Source organism: Elephantulus edwardii, unplaced genomic scaffold (assembly GCF_000299155.1).
Source record: "Elephantulus edwardii isolate Elephantulus edwardi_28Jun2011 unplaced genomic scaffold, EleEdw1.0 scaffold00425, whole genome shotgun sequence".
In the NCBI taxonomy this organism is placed as follows: domain Eukaryota; kingdom Metazoa; phylum Chordata; class Mammalia; order Macroscelidea; family Macroscelididae; genus Elephantulus; species Elephantulus edwardii.
Genome location: NW_006400175.1, coordinates 606,977 through 624,808, shown reverse-complemented (window position 1 = coordinate 624,808; position 17,832 = coordinate 606,977). Strand labels below are relative to the sequence as shown.

The following is a 17,832-nucleotide window of genomic DNA, read 5'->3' as shown; positions in this document are numbered from 1 at the left end:
ATTCTCACCACTGGACCAATTGGTAGCATCAGGATGGATGGTGAAGAGATTGAGATTGTTCACAGCTTCAGTTTGCTCGGCTCCACAGTAAACACTCTTGGCACGAGCAGCCAGGAAATAAAAAAAACGTATTGCGATGGGAAAGTCTGCTGTTAGGGACCTCTCTAAAGTACTAAAGAGCAACAGTGTCTCTCTGGATACTAAGGTGCGCCTGATACAGGCCATGGTCTTTGCAATCACTTGTTATGCATCAAGAAGTTGGGCAATGACTAGGGAAGATAGAAGGAGAATTGATGCCTTTGAGCTGTGGTGCTGGAGAAAAGTTTTGAGTGTACCCTGGACTGCCAAGAAAACAAACAGATTCATCCTGGAGAGGGTTAAACCAAGCTGTTCCTTGGAGGCAAGGATTCTGGGGCTTCGTCTGAGATACTTTAGACATGTTGTAAGGAGAGAGGTCTTTGGAGAGGGACATCATGCTTGGTAAAGTGGAGGGACAGCACAGGAGGTGAAGACCCTCTATGAGGTGGATTGATTCAGTTACTGGGGTAATCGGGATCGGTGTGTCAGAGGCCATGCGATTGGCACAGGATAGAGCAGGGTTTAGGGTTGTTGTACATAGGGTCGCAAACGACTTGATGGCACATAACAACAACAGTCACAATTAGTCTATGATTACCATTACCCTGTCTCTTCTGGACCCCACTGGACCTTTCTCATTTTCTTCACCCACTCTCCCCACCCACCAAATTGTGCAACCCTGCAATTTCATCACTGCCCATCCTCACCCTTCTTCTTCCAACCCTCAATCCCTTGTATACCCATACATGTTTTTCACAATAAATAAAATTCTAAAAAACAAAACAAAACAAAAACAATAAAAATCTGGTTCATTTCTTTATCTAGTCCAGAAATCACATTTTTTGTCTGTACTACCTTCTACCCACCCACCAAGTTGGCTTTACTTTACCTCTTCCTGGTTGACTTCTTTATACTGATATTTTCCTTCTACTATATAAGGTTCCCCGCCTCCTAGATTTCATTTTAGCATTATTCTACCAGTCTTGGTTCCTTTGACAAATAAGGAAACAATCTTAATTTCTTATTTTTACAAGTGTCATCAAGTAGAATACAGCTCACAGTAACCCTATGAACAATGAGTCTGAACCCTGCCATCCTGGCCCTCTGTGACGTACTTTAATGGCTACTACAATAAATTTACACAAAGTAGGTGATTTTGAAAAATAGAATTTTATTGTCTTAGTTCTGGAAGTCAAAAGTCCAAATTCAGACACTGTCAAGACCATACTCTTTTTTCATTTAGGAGAAGGTTCTCCTTTGGCTTTTCTGGTAACTCTGGGTTTCTAAGTGTTCCTTGACATTGGGATGCACCATCACACGGTTCATATATTCTTTTATGTACCAAATCATTATATCTAGTCTCACCTTTTATAAGAAAATATTCAGAAGAAAATAGGACCTTCATATGACCTCATCAAGGTAAGCTGATAAAATCTTCAAAGAAATCTCCATTTCCAAACAAGTACACATTCATAGAGACAGGAGATAGGACTTCAGCATATTCATTTTGGGGAGCCAATTAAATTCTTTGCCAGTATTACTGGTGTTATATAGTGAGCAAAGAACCAATCAAGGCCTTCCCTGCCATGCCACTATCTTTGTTACTATATTTTGATTGGTGGTAGATCAAATTCCAGTAGATCAATTCTAAACAAATACTTCTTCTAAAGAAGATAAGGGTTATGAGTAAGAATGAATGAGTTTAGAATGAGAAATACAGGTAGTATTCTCATAATGTTTAAATTAGCAATGGCAATTTCAAGTAGATAGTATTTGAGGACGATCAAGTTTTCCACATTTAAAATAAATCCTACTCATGATTCACTGCTCTTGGTACCTTGAATTCTTGACGGGATAAAAAATTATATAAAGAATGACTTTCATGGACTAACAGGTATTGTATCCAAATAGATAAATGCAATGGGGTGGGGGGAAGTAAAATTTAAGCCCTTTGTTTTGAAGCCTATTATGTTGACAAAGCAGTTAATTTGCAAACCAGAAGAGATCTTAAAATTCAGAATCTTCTAATAAAAACTTTGCAGAAATACACCAGAAGATAACACTAGAAGAATTGTAAGCTATAGAAAAGCCAAATCATGTGTAATTAGTGATGTTTCTAAAGTGCTTTAAGGAATCTTTGTGGGACTAATCTGGTGGGCTAGTCCATAAAGTGTTACACTGCTAACCAAAAGCCCAGGCATCATCTGCAGTTCTAATCTAACAGGAGTTCCATGGGAGAAAAACAGAGTTTTATTACATCAAGATATACAATCTAAAAGCTTGATGGAAGGCTACTATAGTCAGAATCAACTTGATGGAAAATAGTTTTATGGAATAAGGATTTTTCTGCTTTCTAAAATGTCGGCAGCTACTTTGAAGGAGAAAGAAAAAGCAATATGCTTCTGTCCTACAATGTTACTGAATTGGAATTGACTGAGTGGTAGTGAGGGTTTTTTCCCCCTAAACAAGTATGGAACTTGCAAATAATCTTCCGAGTTATAATTGACTTTTTTACTTATTGTCAAGTATATAATTTGGGTTGAACAGGAACTGTTAACTCATTTTATATATAAAGATATAGCTAGGACATTGTTATTAGTTCAGAGATGTGACAAACCAGATGTAAAACTACAAAGGCTTAAATTTCGGGTATTTAATCTTTTATTGCTTTTTACAAGCATACTAACTTCAACTAAAGATGAAAAGAGGAAGGGTCCCGGGAGGAAATTGTCTACTTTCATGTGTCCATCTATGACTTTCCACTTTTTAGAGAAAGCTGGACTATGCAGAGAGGTTAATTTTATTCAAGTATCTCCTCAGATACATGTGAGCCAGGAGTGATATGAGGCTAAACATTTTTGAATTGTGGTGTTTGACAAATAGCATTGACTATATCATGGATAACCAAAAGAACAAAGGTATCTTGGAAGAAGGGGCTACCAGGGTACTCTGCAAAGGTAAGATAAGACTTTGTATATCATATGTGTGCATGTTGTCAAGAAGTATCACCAGTCCCTGGAAAAAGACTTCATGCTTGGAAAAGAAGAGGGCCAGCAAAAGGGAAGAAAACTTTCAATAAGACAGATTGACATGAGGACTGAAATAATGAACTTGAGCACGGTGGTTATCATGAGGATGGCTTCAATCTGTTAATCACTGAGTCAAAGGTGACTTGATGGTACTTAAAAAGAACAACAACTAGATGTCTCTTGCTCTTAAGTTTGGGTGTGAGGAGCAAAAGGACCAAAATAAAAAGTAACTTTGCCTTTGAAGAAGAAGCAACAGAAAGTTTAAATGAGTTTTTAATTATGAAAAGATTTGGAGAAAGGAAGCTCAGATATGAATCAAAACAAAAAGAAGTCTGAAACCTAAAAATAGATTTGGAGAACACATTTCAGGAGATATAAAGCTGTGAAGTGGACAACTTCTGTCACCTGCAGGTCCCCACTTATTCAGTATGTAGATTGATGGCATGTCTTGAAGATAGTCATGCAGCTTTCCACTTAAAATGCCTTCAGATACTAATGGGATCAGTGTTGGGGGTTGGGGGGGCGGTGTGTGTGTGTGTCAAACTCTTCAATTTATTAGTACTCTGGTGAAAAAGCATGGAATATTGAAATACATTTTCAGTTAAAAACAAACAAAACAATTCCTGTGGAGTCAGTCTGAATTCCAAACTTTTAAGTAGTAATGTGCTCCATAGAGTTTTCAATTGTTGTTGTTAGAAGAATAGAACCCTGTTTTATCCTATGTCAACATCACAATTCCTGACATGGCACACAAAAGCTCATTGAAGCAGTCAGAATGTCAACCCACCTAGCTGAAGGTCTTCTTTTCCTTCACCAATCCTCCAGCCTTCCCAGCATCATGCCCCTCTCTAGGTAATAGCCCATCCTAGCAACATGCCCAAAGTATGTGAGGAGAAGCCTCATCATTCCTGCCTCCAGTGAACACTCTGGCTATACCTCTCCAAGACATATCTGTTTGTTCTCTTGGCTGTCCATGGGATGTTCGGTGCTCTTCTCCAACACCACAGCTCATCAATTCTTTTTCAGCCATCCATATTCATTGTCCAGCTCTCAAATGCATAGGAAATAATTGGAAAGACCAACTCTTGGATCAGATGTACTTTAGTCCTCAAACTAACATCATTGCTCCTCAATGATTTTGAGAGGTCCCTAACTGCAGATTTCCCCACTGTAACATTTCTCCCTTTTCCCTGAATGTTCATATCATGGATGTTAATTCTGGATCCAAGCAAAATGAAACTGTTGACATTTTTAATCTCCTCTCCATCAACACTCTTGGCACCAGCAGCCAGCCAGGAAATTAAAAGACATATTGCGATAGGAAAGTCTGTGGTTAGAGACCTCGCTAAAGTACTGAAGAGCAACAATGTCAGTCTGGAGACTAAGGTGCACCTGATACAGGCCATGGTCTTTGCAATTACTTGCTTTGCATCAGGGAGCTGGATTATATAATGAGAATTGATGTCTTTGAGCTGTGGTGTTGGAGAAGAGTATTGAATATACCATAGACTGCTAAAAGAATGAACAAGTTTGTCCGGAAGAAGGTGAAATCAGGCTGCTCCTTGGAGGAAAGGATTCTGAAGCTTTGTCTTACATACTTTGGACATGTTTCAAGGAGGGACCAGTCCTTGGAGAGAGACTTCATGCTTGGGAGGGTGGAAGGACAGAGCAGGAGAGGAAGACCCTCAATGAGATGGATTGATTCAGTGACTGGGGTGGTGGGAGTAGGTATGTCAGAGACAATAAGATTGGTACAGGATAGAGCAAGTTTTAGTGCTGTTGTGCATAGGATTGCTATGACTCACAAGCAACTTGATGGCATATAACAGCAACAACAACTCCATTCATTATGAGGCTGTCTATTGGGCCAGTGGTAAGAATCTTTGTTTTCTTGATATTGAGATGTAATCTATACTAAAGAATGGAAGATTTCAAAGGGCAGTTCTAGAGGACAAAGCAAAGTATTATAATGAAATGTGCAGAGAGCTGGAATTGGAGAATAAGAAGGGAAGAACTTGCTCTACATTTCTCAAGCTGAAAGAACTGAAAAACAAATGTAATCCTTGTGTCACAATATTGAAAGATGCTATGGTCAATATAATGAATGATCTATAAAGCATCAAAAGAAGATGAAAGGAATACACAGAGTCACTGTACCAGAAAAAAAAAATTGATTGACACTGAGAAATTTCCGGAAGTACCATATGAACAAGAGCCAATGGTAATGAAGGAGAAAATCAAAGCTGCATTGAAGACATTGGCAAAAAATAAGTGCACAGGAATCTGTGGGATATCAATTGACTTATTTCAATTAATAGATTCAGCCTTGGATGTGCTCACCAGTCTATGCCAGGAAATTTGGAGGACAGCTGTTTGGTCAACATATTGGAAGAGGTCCGTATTTGTTTCCGTTCCCAAGAAAGGTGATCCAACTGAATTTGGAAACTATAGAACATTATCATTAATATAACATGCAAGCAAAATAATTCTGAAGATCATTAAAAAATGGCTAGAACAGTATATAGATAGGAAACTGCCAGAAGTTTAAACAGGATTCAGAAGAGGCCATGGCACCAAGGATATCATTGCTGATGTCAGATGGATCTTGGCTGAAAGTAAGGAATACCATAAGAATGTCTATTTGTGCTTCATTGACTATGCAAAGGACTTTGACTGTGGATCATAACAAATTCTGGCTAATATTGAACACTTGATTGTAATCATGTGGAACCTATACCTGGACCAGGAGGCTGTTGTGCAAACAGAGCAGGGGAATACTGCGTTGTTTAAAATTGAGAAGGGAGTGCGTCAGATGGTATTCTATCTCCATATCTATTCAATCTGTATGCTGAGCAAATTATCTGAGGAGCTGGACTCTATGAAGCGGAGTGTGGCATCAGGAATGGAGGGAGACTCATCAATAACCTGCATTATGCAGATGACACAACCTTGCTTCCTGAAAGTGAGGAGAGTTTTCAATAGATAATTTTTTTCAGAAGCAGATTGCTAAGGCCTTCTGAGGATCTCCTTGGTAGATCTGAAACTAACTTTTTTGTTAGTATCTGAGTATATAATTTTTTTAACCATTTACAGACTTCTCATAATAATTAAAAATAACACAACTTTGCTTGCAAAAAATGGAGATGACTTGAAGCATTTACTAAAGAAGATCAAAGACTATAGCCTTCAATATGGATTATATCTCAACAACAAGAAAATGACAATTCTCAACACTAAGGCAACATGCAACATTGTGATAGAGGGAGAAAGGATTGAAGTTATCAATTATTTCATTTTACTTGGATACACAATAAACATCCAATGTAGCAAAAGTAAAAAAAAAATAATAATCAAAAGAAATATCACATTTGGCAAATACACTGTCAAGAACCTTTTGAAAGTGATAAAAAACAAGTTAAATGTCTAAAGTAGGCCTTATGTAAAGCATGATATTTTTAATTGCTTTCTATATTTCTGAAAGTGAATAATGATGACAGAAGAAGAACCATTGCCTTTCAATTGTGTTTTGGAGAAAACTATTGAGTGCCTCATGAACTGCCCAAAGAACACACATCTTTCTTGGAAGAAGTGTCACCAGTGTGCTCTTTAGAGAACGAAACTTCATCTCACAGACTATGTTTTCAAGAAGGACCAGTCTTTGAAAAAGACATTATGCTGTGAAAGATCACTAAAGGAAAGGAAGACCCTCAACAAGATGGATTGACACAATTACTATAACAATTGGTTGAGCATGTCAGAGATTATGAAGATGATGTAGTAGGATAGCGTAAGTTTTGATCTGTTTTTCAGAGTCCTTTAGTCATTGTCAACTTGCCAGTACCTTATAACAACATACTACGACTGCCAGAAAAATAAAACATAAATCTATATTAAAAGAAGTAAAGCTAGAATGCTTCTTAGAAGCAAAGATGGTAAGATTTCATCTTGTGTATTTAGGACATGTTATGGGAGGGTGGAGGGACAGTGCAGGAGGAGAAGACGCTCTATGAGGCTGATTGATTAAGTGATTCGGGTAATTAGGGTGGGTGTGTCGGAGACAGTGAGATTGCCACAGGACAGAACAGAGTTTAGGGCTGTTGTACATAAGGTCACTCTGAGTCACAAGTGACTCCACGGCAACAACAACAACAACATTAGGAAGAATCAGTCCCTGGAGAAGGCCATCATGATAGGTAAAGTGGAAGGTCAAGTGAAAATAGAAATATTACCAATAAGCTTGATTGAAACAGTGACTGGAACAAAGGCTCAAATATGGAAACTACACAGGAGAAAGATGTGGTATTCTGTTTCTGTCAAAATTATAGCTTTGGAAATCCTATGTTCTGTCCTGTAGTATCATTAGTATTTGCTGTTGATTAAATAGCTATGGGTTTAGTTTTGGGGGCTTTGGTGGCAAAGGGGTTAGTTTTTATAATAGATCTTGAATCCTTGCTGAAATATTGTTGTGTATGTTTATTATAATTCCTGGTGGTGCCATTTACTGTTAAACAAAAAGATAGATGTTGAACCCTCCAATGTCTCCAAAGGAGACAAATATATCAGTCTGCAAGGCTTGTGAGGATAGTAGAGTGTGGGGAAAAGTTTCAATCTGTTGTTCATAGGGTCACTATGAATCAGAGTTGACTTTAAGCAAGCAAAGAAAAGCAACATAAGGTTTCAAAAGCAACATAAGGTCAAGCATAGGGTATAACTTATCAGACTGCTAAATGAAAGTTTGATAGTTCAAATTCGTGGAAGAAAAATAAGTAGACTATAAAAGTGGACTAAAATTTGACTATATATGAAATGGACTTAAATTTTGTAGAAAAAAAAGATGAGCAGGTTATATACGTATAAAGGAGCTCTTATGTACACACATAAACATGTGTGATCCAGGAGGCAGTAAAAGAAGATAGGGAGAGTATACAGACAAAAAGAATTGGTTGACACAGAAGAATTTCATGACATAACATATGATCATGAGGTGATTGTGATGAAAAAAGATGTTCAAGCTGCTCTGCAGGAAATGGCAAAAACAAAGACCCAGGGATTGTAGGAATATGATTTGACATATTTCAACAAAGATATGCTGCCCTAGACATGCTTACCAGGTTGTGGCAAGAAATCTGGAGAATAACAGCCTGGCCAGTATACTGGTAGAGATTCATACTTATTTCCATTCCAAAAAAAGATGATCCAACAGAGTGTGGAAATTACTGAACAATATCACTGATAGCACACACAAGAAAGTCCTGCTGAAGATTACTCAGAAATGACTGTGACAATACATTAACAGAGAAGAACCAGAAATACAAGCTGAGTTGAAATAGGTTGTGGCACTAGAGACATTATCGCCAACGTTAGATGGAAGAAAGCAGAGAGTACCAGAGGAACATCTATCTATGTTTCATTGACGATGCAAAGACATTTGACTGTGTGGATCATAACAAATTTTGGTTAACCTTGAGAAGAATGGAAATCTCAGAACACCTGATTGTGCTTATGCAAAATTTATACTTGGGCCAGTAAATAGTTCTCAATATAGCAGGGAAACACTGCATGGTTTAAAATAGGGAAAGGAATGTGTTCTGTCTCCATACCTTTTCTTTCTTTTTCTTTATAATAAAATTTTTTATTTTATACTGGTTTATTTACAAAATTTGTATACATTTTACTTCACACTGGGTCTTTCCCATTTCCTTTACCCATCCCTCCCTTCACCCTTCAAATGGTGGACCCTATGGTTAACCCTCTGCCCATCCTCATCATACTCTTACTCCTACTCTTTCCCCACTTTGGATACTTATACTCACTTTACTAATAATCTTTCTATTTCTAAAGTAATGATAGTATACAAGATTTCCTTATGGGACTAAGTCAATTTACTTAACATAATGCTCTCTTGTCTTTCCCAAGTTAGTTAGTGATTTTCAAAATCATTGTTCCTGCATGCTGTGTAGTATCCCATCATGTGAATATATAGTAATTTCTCAATCCAATTGTGTTTGGACATTTGGGCTGTTTCCATGTTACAATGTTCTTTTCATTTGGCCAACTGGTATCATTTTTCAGATCTAATCCTGTACAATATTTCTTCAAGAAAGTACTCACTCATGCACAGCCATGTTTATTGCGGCTTTGTTCACAATAGCAAAGAGCTGGAAACAACCCAAGTGCCCATCAACAAATAAATGGATAGAGAAGCTCTGGTATATTCACACAATGAAATACTATGCAGCATTGGAAAACAGGGAACTCATGAAATATGAAATGGGTGACCCTGGAGGACAGTAGGCTGAGTAAAATATCTCAGTCACAAAAGGACAAATATTGCAAAGGGCCACTGTTGTAAAATGTGACTGACATCAGGGTTGAGGGAAGACAGAGAAGGAGGGGATGAATGAAACAGATTGAATTGAAACAGATGAGAGAAAGAACTGTTTATAAGTGATATATGATTGGGTATTATTGTCATGACAGGAGTTCAGAATGCAAGCTGCACAATGGAGTAGACTTGGGGGGAGAGATTGCATAACAATGAAAGAATTTTCTTTTACTTTTCAAAGAGAAGAATGAATTGGGCTTGGGGGAGGTGGGCAGAGAGAAAAGTGCAACAATGAATGAATGGAAACCCTAAGTTCTATAAACTTTCATTAAAATATTTTTTTTAAAAAAGGAGAAAAAAGAAAGTACTCACTCACCATGATTAAATCAATTACAACTCACAATCATCCTCAATGAGTCTATGAAGTTTTATTGGAAGAGAATGACTTTCTGTCTCCCATTGAGAGGACCTAGTGGATTTGAATCACTGATCTACGTCTAACTGTCCGACACATTAAGACATATCATAGTCAGATTCTCCAAATTAAAAGATAAGGATAGAATTCTAAAAGCAGCACTAGAAAAACAAAGAGTTATATACAGAGGGGAAATAATTAGACTAAGTTCTGATTTTTCAGCAGAAACCATGTGAGCTAGAAGGCAATGGGATGCCATATATAAAAAGTTGAAAAATAGTAAGAGCAAGCAAAGCTCTTCATAAAACATGTAGAAGAAATAAGATTCTTTGCAGAAAAGAAGGACCTTAAGGAATTTTTGAAAACAAGGTCGAAACTAGAAGAAATTTTTAGTTAAATCCTGCACACAGAGAGGCCAAAGGAAAATGAATGGACCATAGTAACCAAAAACAACAGAAAAAGAAATATGGCAAAAAGACAAAAATTAAACCTGACAATAAGCACACAATATGAATGGACTAAATGCACCAATTAAGAGGAAAAAGAGTAGCAGAATGGATAAAAAAACCAAAGTCCATCAATAATTTTCCTACAAGAGACACATCTAAAAAAGGAAGAGAAAGATAGACTCAAAATTAAAGACTGGAAAAAAATATACCAAGCAAATTGCAACCTCAAAAAACCAGGAGTGGCAACATGAATCTTTGACAAAATATATTTCAGAATGAAAAATCCATACATTTTTCAATATATATGCAGAACAGATCATTCAGGAGGCTGAGCTTTATGAGGAGGAATGTGATATCAGAATTAGAGGAAGACTCATCAACAACCTGTGATATGCAGATGACATAACCTTGCTTGCTGAAACTGAGGAGGACCTGAAGAGTTTACTGCAGAAGGCCAAGGTCTGTAGTCTTCAATACGGATTGAAGTTTAACATCAAGAAGACAAAAATTCTTATCACTGGGTTAATTGGCAACATCATGATAGATGGAGAAGAGATTGAAATTGTTAATAATTTCAGCTTGTTTAGCTCCACAGTCTTGGCACCAGCAGTCAGGAAATCAAAAGATGAATTGCATTGGGAAAGTCTGCTGTCAGAGATCTCTCCAGAGTACTGATAAGCAACAATGTTAGTTTAGATACTAAGGTGCTCCTGATCCAGGCCTTGCTATGCATCAGAGAGACATAGGATAACTAAGGATGACAGAAGAAGAATCCATGCCTTTGAGTTGTGGTATTGGAGAACAGTGAATGTACCATGGACCACCAAGAGAGCAAACAGGTATATATTGGAGAAGATAAAACCAAATTTCTCCTTGAAGGCAAGGATTGTGAAGCTCCATTTGACATATTTTCGTCATGTTGCCAGGAGGGATCATGCTTGGAAGGGTGAAGGGACAGAACAGGAGAGGAAGATCCTCGATGGTATGAATTGACACAGTAACTGAGAGAATGGGGGTAAGTGTGTCAAAGTCGGTGAGAATGGCTTAGGAAAATGCAGGCTTTAGAGCTATTATACATAGGGTCACCATGAGTTGTAAGCAACTCAGTGGTGCATAACAACAACAACAATAACATATTTATTAATATAAATATATCAATTTATGGTAATATATCTTGGAAATGTATTTCCTAACCCACCTAACCTGTGGGATAGGTTCAAATCACCACAGTAAGGAAATATGTATGTTTGAGTAACAAGAATTTTGGCTTTACTAGAGAAGGAGGAACAGCTGTAAGCAGACACTAGTGATTGGAATGTGGAATGTGAGAAGCATGAACGAAGGAAAATTGGACATTGTTAAGAAGGAAATGGGGATGCATAAATATTGACATACTAGGTATTGGTGAAGTAAGATGGCTTGGTTTGGGACATTTTGAGTTGGTTTCATAACAAAAAAACACAAAACGAACCCAAAACCTCATTTCTAGATACATCATGAAATACGTACAATGTGGTGAATGACAGGATAATATCCATACGCACACAAGGAAGTCCAGTGAATACTACTATCATTCAAATATATGCACAGACAACTAGAGCCAAAGAGGAAGAAATAGAAGATTTCTACCAACTTTTGCAGTCAGAAATTGATCGAACATGCAATCAAGATGCATTGATAATAATGGGTGACTGGAATGCAAAAGTTGGGAACAGGGAAGAAGGATCAGTAGCTGGAAAACATGGACTTGGTGACAGAAATGAGGCTGGACAAAGAATAAGAGAATTCTGCATATTCAATTATTTATTCATTGCAAATACCTTTTATAAGAAACAAAAATGCAGGCTATACACATGCATTTCACCTGATGGTATGCATAGGAACCAAATTGATTACATTTGTGGAAAGAATCACAGGAGAAGCTCACTAACAGCTGTGAAAACCAGGCCAGGTGTTGATTATGGAACAGGCCACCAACCATTCATATTTGTGTTCAAGCTGAAGTTGAAGAAAATAAAATCAAATCCACAGGAACCAAAATTTGACCTTAAGTCTATCCCATTCGAGTTTCAAAACCATCTCAGAAACAGGCTTGAGGCTTTGAATACCAATGAGTGTAGACCAAATGGGCTGTGGGAAGAAATCATGAATATCATTCATGAAGATGTAAAAGATTGAAGTGGAAGAAAAGACCAAGATGGATGTCAGATGAGATTCCAAATATTGCATTAAAGCACTAAGAAGCCAAAGCTAAAGGAAGAAATCAAGAAATTAAAGAGCTGAACAGAATATTTCAAAAGGCAGCTTGGGATGACATAAGAAGATACCATAATGAAATGTGCAAAGAGCTGGAGTCAGAAAATCAAAAGAGCCGAACTCACTCAATATTTCTTACACTGAAGGAATTGAAAAATAAATTCAAGCCACGAGTGGCAATACTTAAAGATGCTTTGGGCAGAGTATTAAATGATCCAAGAAGCATTAAAAGAAGATGGGAGGAGTATACCGAGTCACTGTACCAGAAGGATTTGGCTGACACAGAAGAATTTCATGAAATATCGTATGAGCAAGAGCCTGTGGTGATGAAGGAGAAAGTTCAAGTTGCTCTGAAAGAATTGGCAAAAAACAAGGCTCCAAGAGTTGATGGCATACCAATTGACATAAAACAGATGAAGCCCAGGATGTGTGCTCACTAAGTTATGTGAAGAAATCTGGAGGAAATCCACCTGGCTAGCTGACTGGAAGAGATTGATATTTGTTCCCATTCCAAAGAAAGGTGACCTGACAGAGTATGGAATTATTGAACAATATCATTAATATCATATGTAAGCAAGATTTTGCTGAAAATTATCCAAAAATGACTGGTGCAATACATCAAAAGAGAACTGCCAGATGTGCAGGCTGAGTTTAGAATAGGCTGTGGTTCTAGGGATATTATAGCTAATTATAGCAGAGAGTACCAGAGGAATGACTTTCTATGCTTCATTGACTACACAAAGCCTTTTGACTGTGTGGATCACAACAAGATGTAGTTGAGTCTCAGCAGAATGGGAATCCCAGAACACTTGATTGTGCTTATGCAAAACCAGTACTTGAACCAAGAGGCAGTAATCAGAAGGGCGTCCACCAGGGATGTATTCTGTCTCCAGACCTTTTCAATCTGTATGCAGAATAGATCATCTGGGAGGCTGGGCTGTATGAGGGGGAATATGACATCAGGATTTGTGGAAGACTCATCAACAACCTGTGTTATGCTGATGACACAATCCTGCTTGCTGAAACTGAGGAGGACCTGAGGTGCTTGCTGCCGAAGGTCAAGGACTGCAGCCTTTAATATGGATTGAAGCTGAGCATCAACAAAGATTCTCACCACTGGGCCAACTGGCAGCATCATGGATGGTGGAGATTGAGACAGTTAACAGTTCTAGTTTACTTGGCTCAACAGTCAACACTCTTGGTACCAGCAGCCAAGAAATCAAGAGACAAATTACATTGGGAAACTCAGCTGTCAGGGACCTCTCCAGAGTACTGAAGAGCAACAACATCAGGTTAGAGATTAAGGTGCACCAGATCCAGGCCATAGTCTTCACAGTTGCATGCTATGCGTTAGAGAGCTGAACAGTGGCTAGGGATGATAGTAAGAGAGTTGATGCCTTCAAGCTGTGGTGCTGAAAAAGAATTGAATATCCCATGGACTGCTAGGAGAACACATAGGTTTGTCCTGAGAGGGTGAAACCTGGTTGTTCCATGGAGGCAAGGATTCTCAAGCTTCATCTGACATACTTTGGGCATATTACAAGGAGGGACCATTCCTTGGAAAGGGATATCATGTTTGAGAGGGTGGAGGGACAGCACGAGAGAGGAAGCCCGTCTATCAGATGGATTGTTTCAGTGATTGGAGTAATGAGAGTAAGTGTATCAGAGACAGTGAGGTTGGCACAGGATCGAGCAGGGTTTAGGGCTCTTGTACATAGGGCAGCTATGAGTAGCAAGCAACTCGATAGCATGTAACACTAACAACAACAGTGCTTACAAATATTACAGCTTCACTATACTATATAGCCTATTGAGTAAGCAAGTTTGTTATGTGTTGTTAGGTGCAATTGAGTTAATTACAACTCACAGAGACTCTACAAAAAACAGTAGTATTATAAAAAAAAGTTTGAAATGTTTGGAGAATTCTCAAAATATGAGACACAAAGTGATCACATGCTATTAAAAAAATGTGATTTGACTTCTTCAACTCAATGTTGCCAGAAACTTTCCGTTAATAAAAAACCACATTATTCATGAAGTGTAATATAGCAAGCTACAATGTGTGTATGTACATGTATATATACATAGATGTATGTATGTAACAACAACAAACATGTAAATATATGGTATATCTACATACACATGCATACATACTTGTGTGTGTATGTGTGTGTGTGTGTTTACTATTGGATGAAGTCTAATTCTTAGTAATCTTTATGTATATAATATATACATGTTGTTGTTGCTGGGTACCATTATATAGATTCTGACCCATGGTGACTGTATAAGACAAACTAAAATTTCTCTGTAGGTTTTGAACAATGTAATCTTTAGAAGCACAGATTGCCAGCTCTCTTCTAAGACAAAGTAGCTGATGGGTTTAAAATGCCCACTTTTCAATTAAAAAACTCTTAATCTCTGTGTCACCAAGGCTTCCGATACACATGCATATATATGCAGTGCTATACACATGTTGTTAGGTGGCATTGAGTCAACTTGGACTCAAAGTAACTCTGAACAACAGGTTTGAAACTTGTTCTATCCTGACCCATCTTCATGATCTCTGATATGTTCTAGCACACTGTTTCAGTCACTGTGTCAATCCATTTTGTTGAGAGTCTTCTTTTCTTTCTCTGATCCTCCACCTTTCCCATTATGATGCTGTTGTACAATGATTGGCCCCTACTGACAACGTGTTCAAAGTATATGAGATGACCTTTCACCATCCTTGTCACTAAGGAGGACCCTGGTTGCATTTCCTCCAAGTTCTTTTGGTAGTCAATGTACTCTTCTTCAACATCACAATTCAGAAGCATGGATTCTTCTATCATATTTATTCATTGTGCACTTTCAAATGTATAGCAAGTAATTGGAATGACTATGGCAGACCCTTATGGATCCTATTGTGCTGCAGCAGCTGGCTAGCCCAAAAGGGAACTGATTCACTGACCATTCTAGTAGGTGATACTACCATTGACTCCCCACAACCCATCTGGCACTCCCTAGTCCCATCCACAGCTAGCGGCAGTGGAGAAGACCCTTTTGGATCTTACTGCACTGTGGGCCCCTGGCCTGTGGACCTCATGCCAAGGAGTGGAGGTTAAGACCAACATTCAGGATCCAGTTAAAGACATAGCTTTTGCCTGGAATGTCATCCTGTTTTGCCAGCCATACACATTAAGTCAATGCCTCCAACAATCAGCAGCTAGAGCAGTAAAGTTCTAGAACAGAAGGAATGAGACAAAGTCCTTCTTCCTGAACTGTTAGAGTGGTGAAAAGAGTTAAAGAATCCGGCTGCACCACTCCACAGACCAAGGAGGATAACAAACTTTAGGGTAGAAGGCTAAGACCAGAAAACAACAAGCTATCCACCCCAGAGAACTGAGTTGCAGGATTAGAGAGAAAGGAACAGAAGGGGTTGGCAATCCCAATCCTACATACTTTTGCCACAGGACAAGAGATAAAGAAGTACAGACATGGAGTGTTCTTCTCCCCTTCCTTAGTAATGTATTGAACTCCCCAACTGAAACAAGTCTCTCCTTGTGCCCAGAGATCAGAAAAATTCAGGCAGATTGAGCTACCCTTCCCTCTCTGGAGCAGTAAGCTCCAGAGCCAACGTCATCCCATCCCATCACATCACATCACGTCACGTCACATCACGTCCCGCTAGGGCCCCAGGCAAGAAAAACTCTATCACAGCAAAGATATGGAAGAAGCAGACTACATAACATCCTACACAAAACCACAGCAAGTAGTTAACCTAAAAAAGTGATCAAAACACAAAATTAAGGAATTACCTGAAGGCAGCATGCAAAATTCAAAAGAAGAATGATTGAATTTTCAGTGGGTGAAAGACAAACTTGAAGTATTACTGGTTTCTACCAGGAAAGTCACCTGGAACTTATAAAAACAAACAAAGACAATGCAAATGAAACATGTAAGGCATCAGAAACTCTGGAAAAACTAGAAACTGGAATCTAGAAGAATAGGACCAGTATTTCAGATGCTGTCAACATATTGGAGGGACATATGAGCAGAGTTGAAGAGAATCAGTGAAATAGAAGATAGAGGTCTCCCCACACAGTCAGTATTGTCCATAAAACCAAAAACCCACTGCAGTCAGTTCTGATCCATGTGACCTTTCACTGAATTTTCAAAGCTGGTAATTTTTTATTAATTTTAATAAACATTTACAGAGACTTTGGATTTCCATTCATGAGATGTGTAAAATACCTGCTTCTCCTGGAGACAAGACTCAGAACCATGTCAGGTCAGGCTGGTTCTGGATCCGGAGCCCTGTCTTTGGTCACCTAACCTTAGCCCTGTGTCGACAAATCTCCTGCCCTTATATCCATGTCCTGTGTGCTGGACCCACTCACCTGGCTCTTTGTGTCCCTGAAACTCTTTGATTGTCTCAAGCAGGCATGCAGGCACTTCCCCCTGGTTTCTATTACCTGTGGGCCAAAAAGACAAAGACAAAATTAAAGACAGATATAAAATAATTTCTTAGGAAAAACTGTCATGATTCTTTATCCAGTCATGTTTTCATTATTCTTTTGTTTCTTTCATTCCTCTCTTTTTTTCTTAAGACCAATTTCTGAATTTCTTCCTCTTTACCTCTCTTTCTTCTGAAGGCTATAAGCAAGACTCTTTCTGGGAGCCTAGTCACAAGAAGCTGTGTTACAATCCTGAAAGCAAGCAGTTTGAATCCACCAGCTACTCTGTAGGAGAAGGATGGGCAGTCTCCTCTCTTGTGATTAATTTCCTCTGAAAACCCTCCAGAGAATCACCTATGGGTCGGTTCTGATTCTACGGTACACAGTAACAGTATAAAAAATGAATTAATTTGACTATCTGAAACACAATATATTTCCATATATAGACTGGTTAAGAAATTGTAGTTAAGGTATAGATAGACATGGAAAGAACTGAGGTAGAAGGAAAATAGGATATGAGAGAGTGAAGGCATGAGAATAAGAATACATAGAGTACCTGGGGACAGAGCAGAGCAGAAAATCCCAAAGAAGATACAACTGGGGAGTGTAGAGACTGAGAAAATTAATTAACTTGCTTGTAGAGGTTTGTTCATGGTCATATTAAATAGTAGTGAAAAAAGAATGTAAAATACAATGTATATGAATAATTGTATGAAACACAATGTAAATGAAAGATTGTACAAAACAATGTATAGGAATGAAATATACTGTAAAGGTATTGTTGTTGTTGTTGTTAAGTGCCGTCGAGTCGTTTCCGACTCATAGCGACCCTATGCACAACAGC

The 17,832-nt window shown here is 38.3% G+C and overlaps 1 protein-coding gene across 1 annotated transcript in view; it reads right to left on the bottom strand.

Annotated features, from left to right (window-relative positions):
- The window catches only part of LOC102862145 (gastrokine-3-like), a 67,969-nt gene that overhangs the window by 20,677 nt on the left and 29,460 nt on the right, over positions 1 to 17,832 (bottom strand). Inside the window, exon 2 of the mRNA XM_006902538.1 lies at positions 16,932 to 17,006. Coding sequence (XP_006902600.1) covers positions 16,932 to 17,006 — 75 coding nt within the window. The remainder of the gene's footprint in view (positions 1 to 16,931; positions 17,007 to 17,832) is intronic.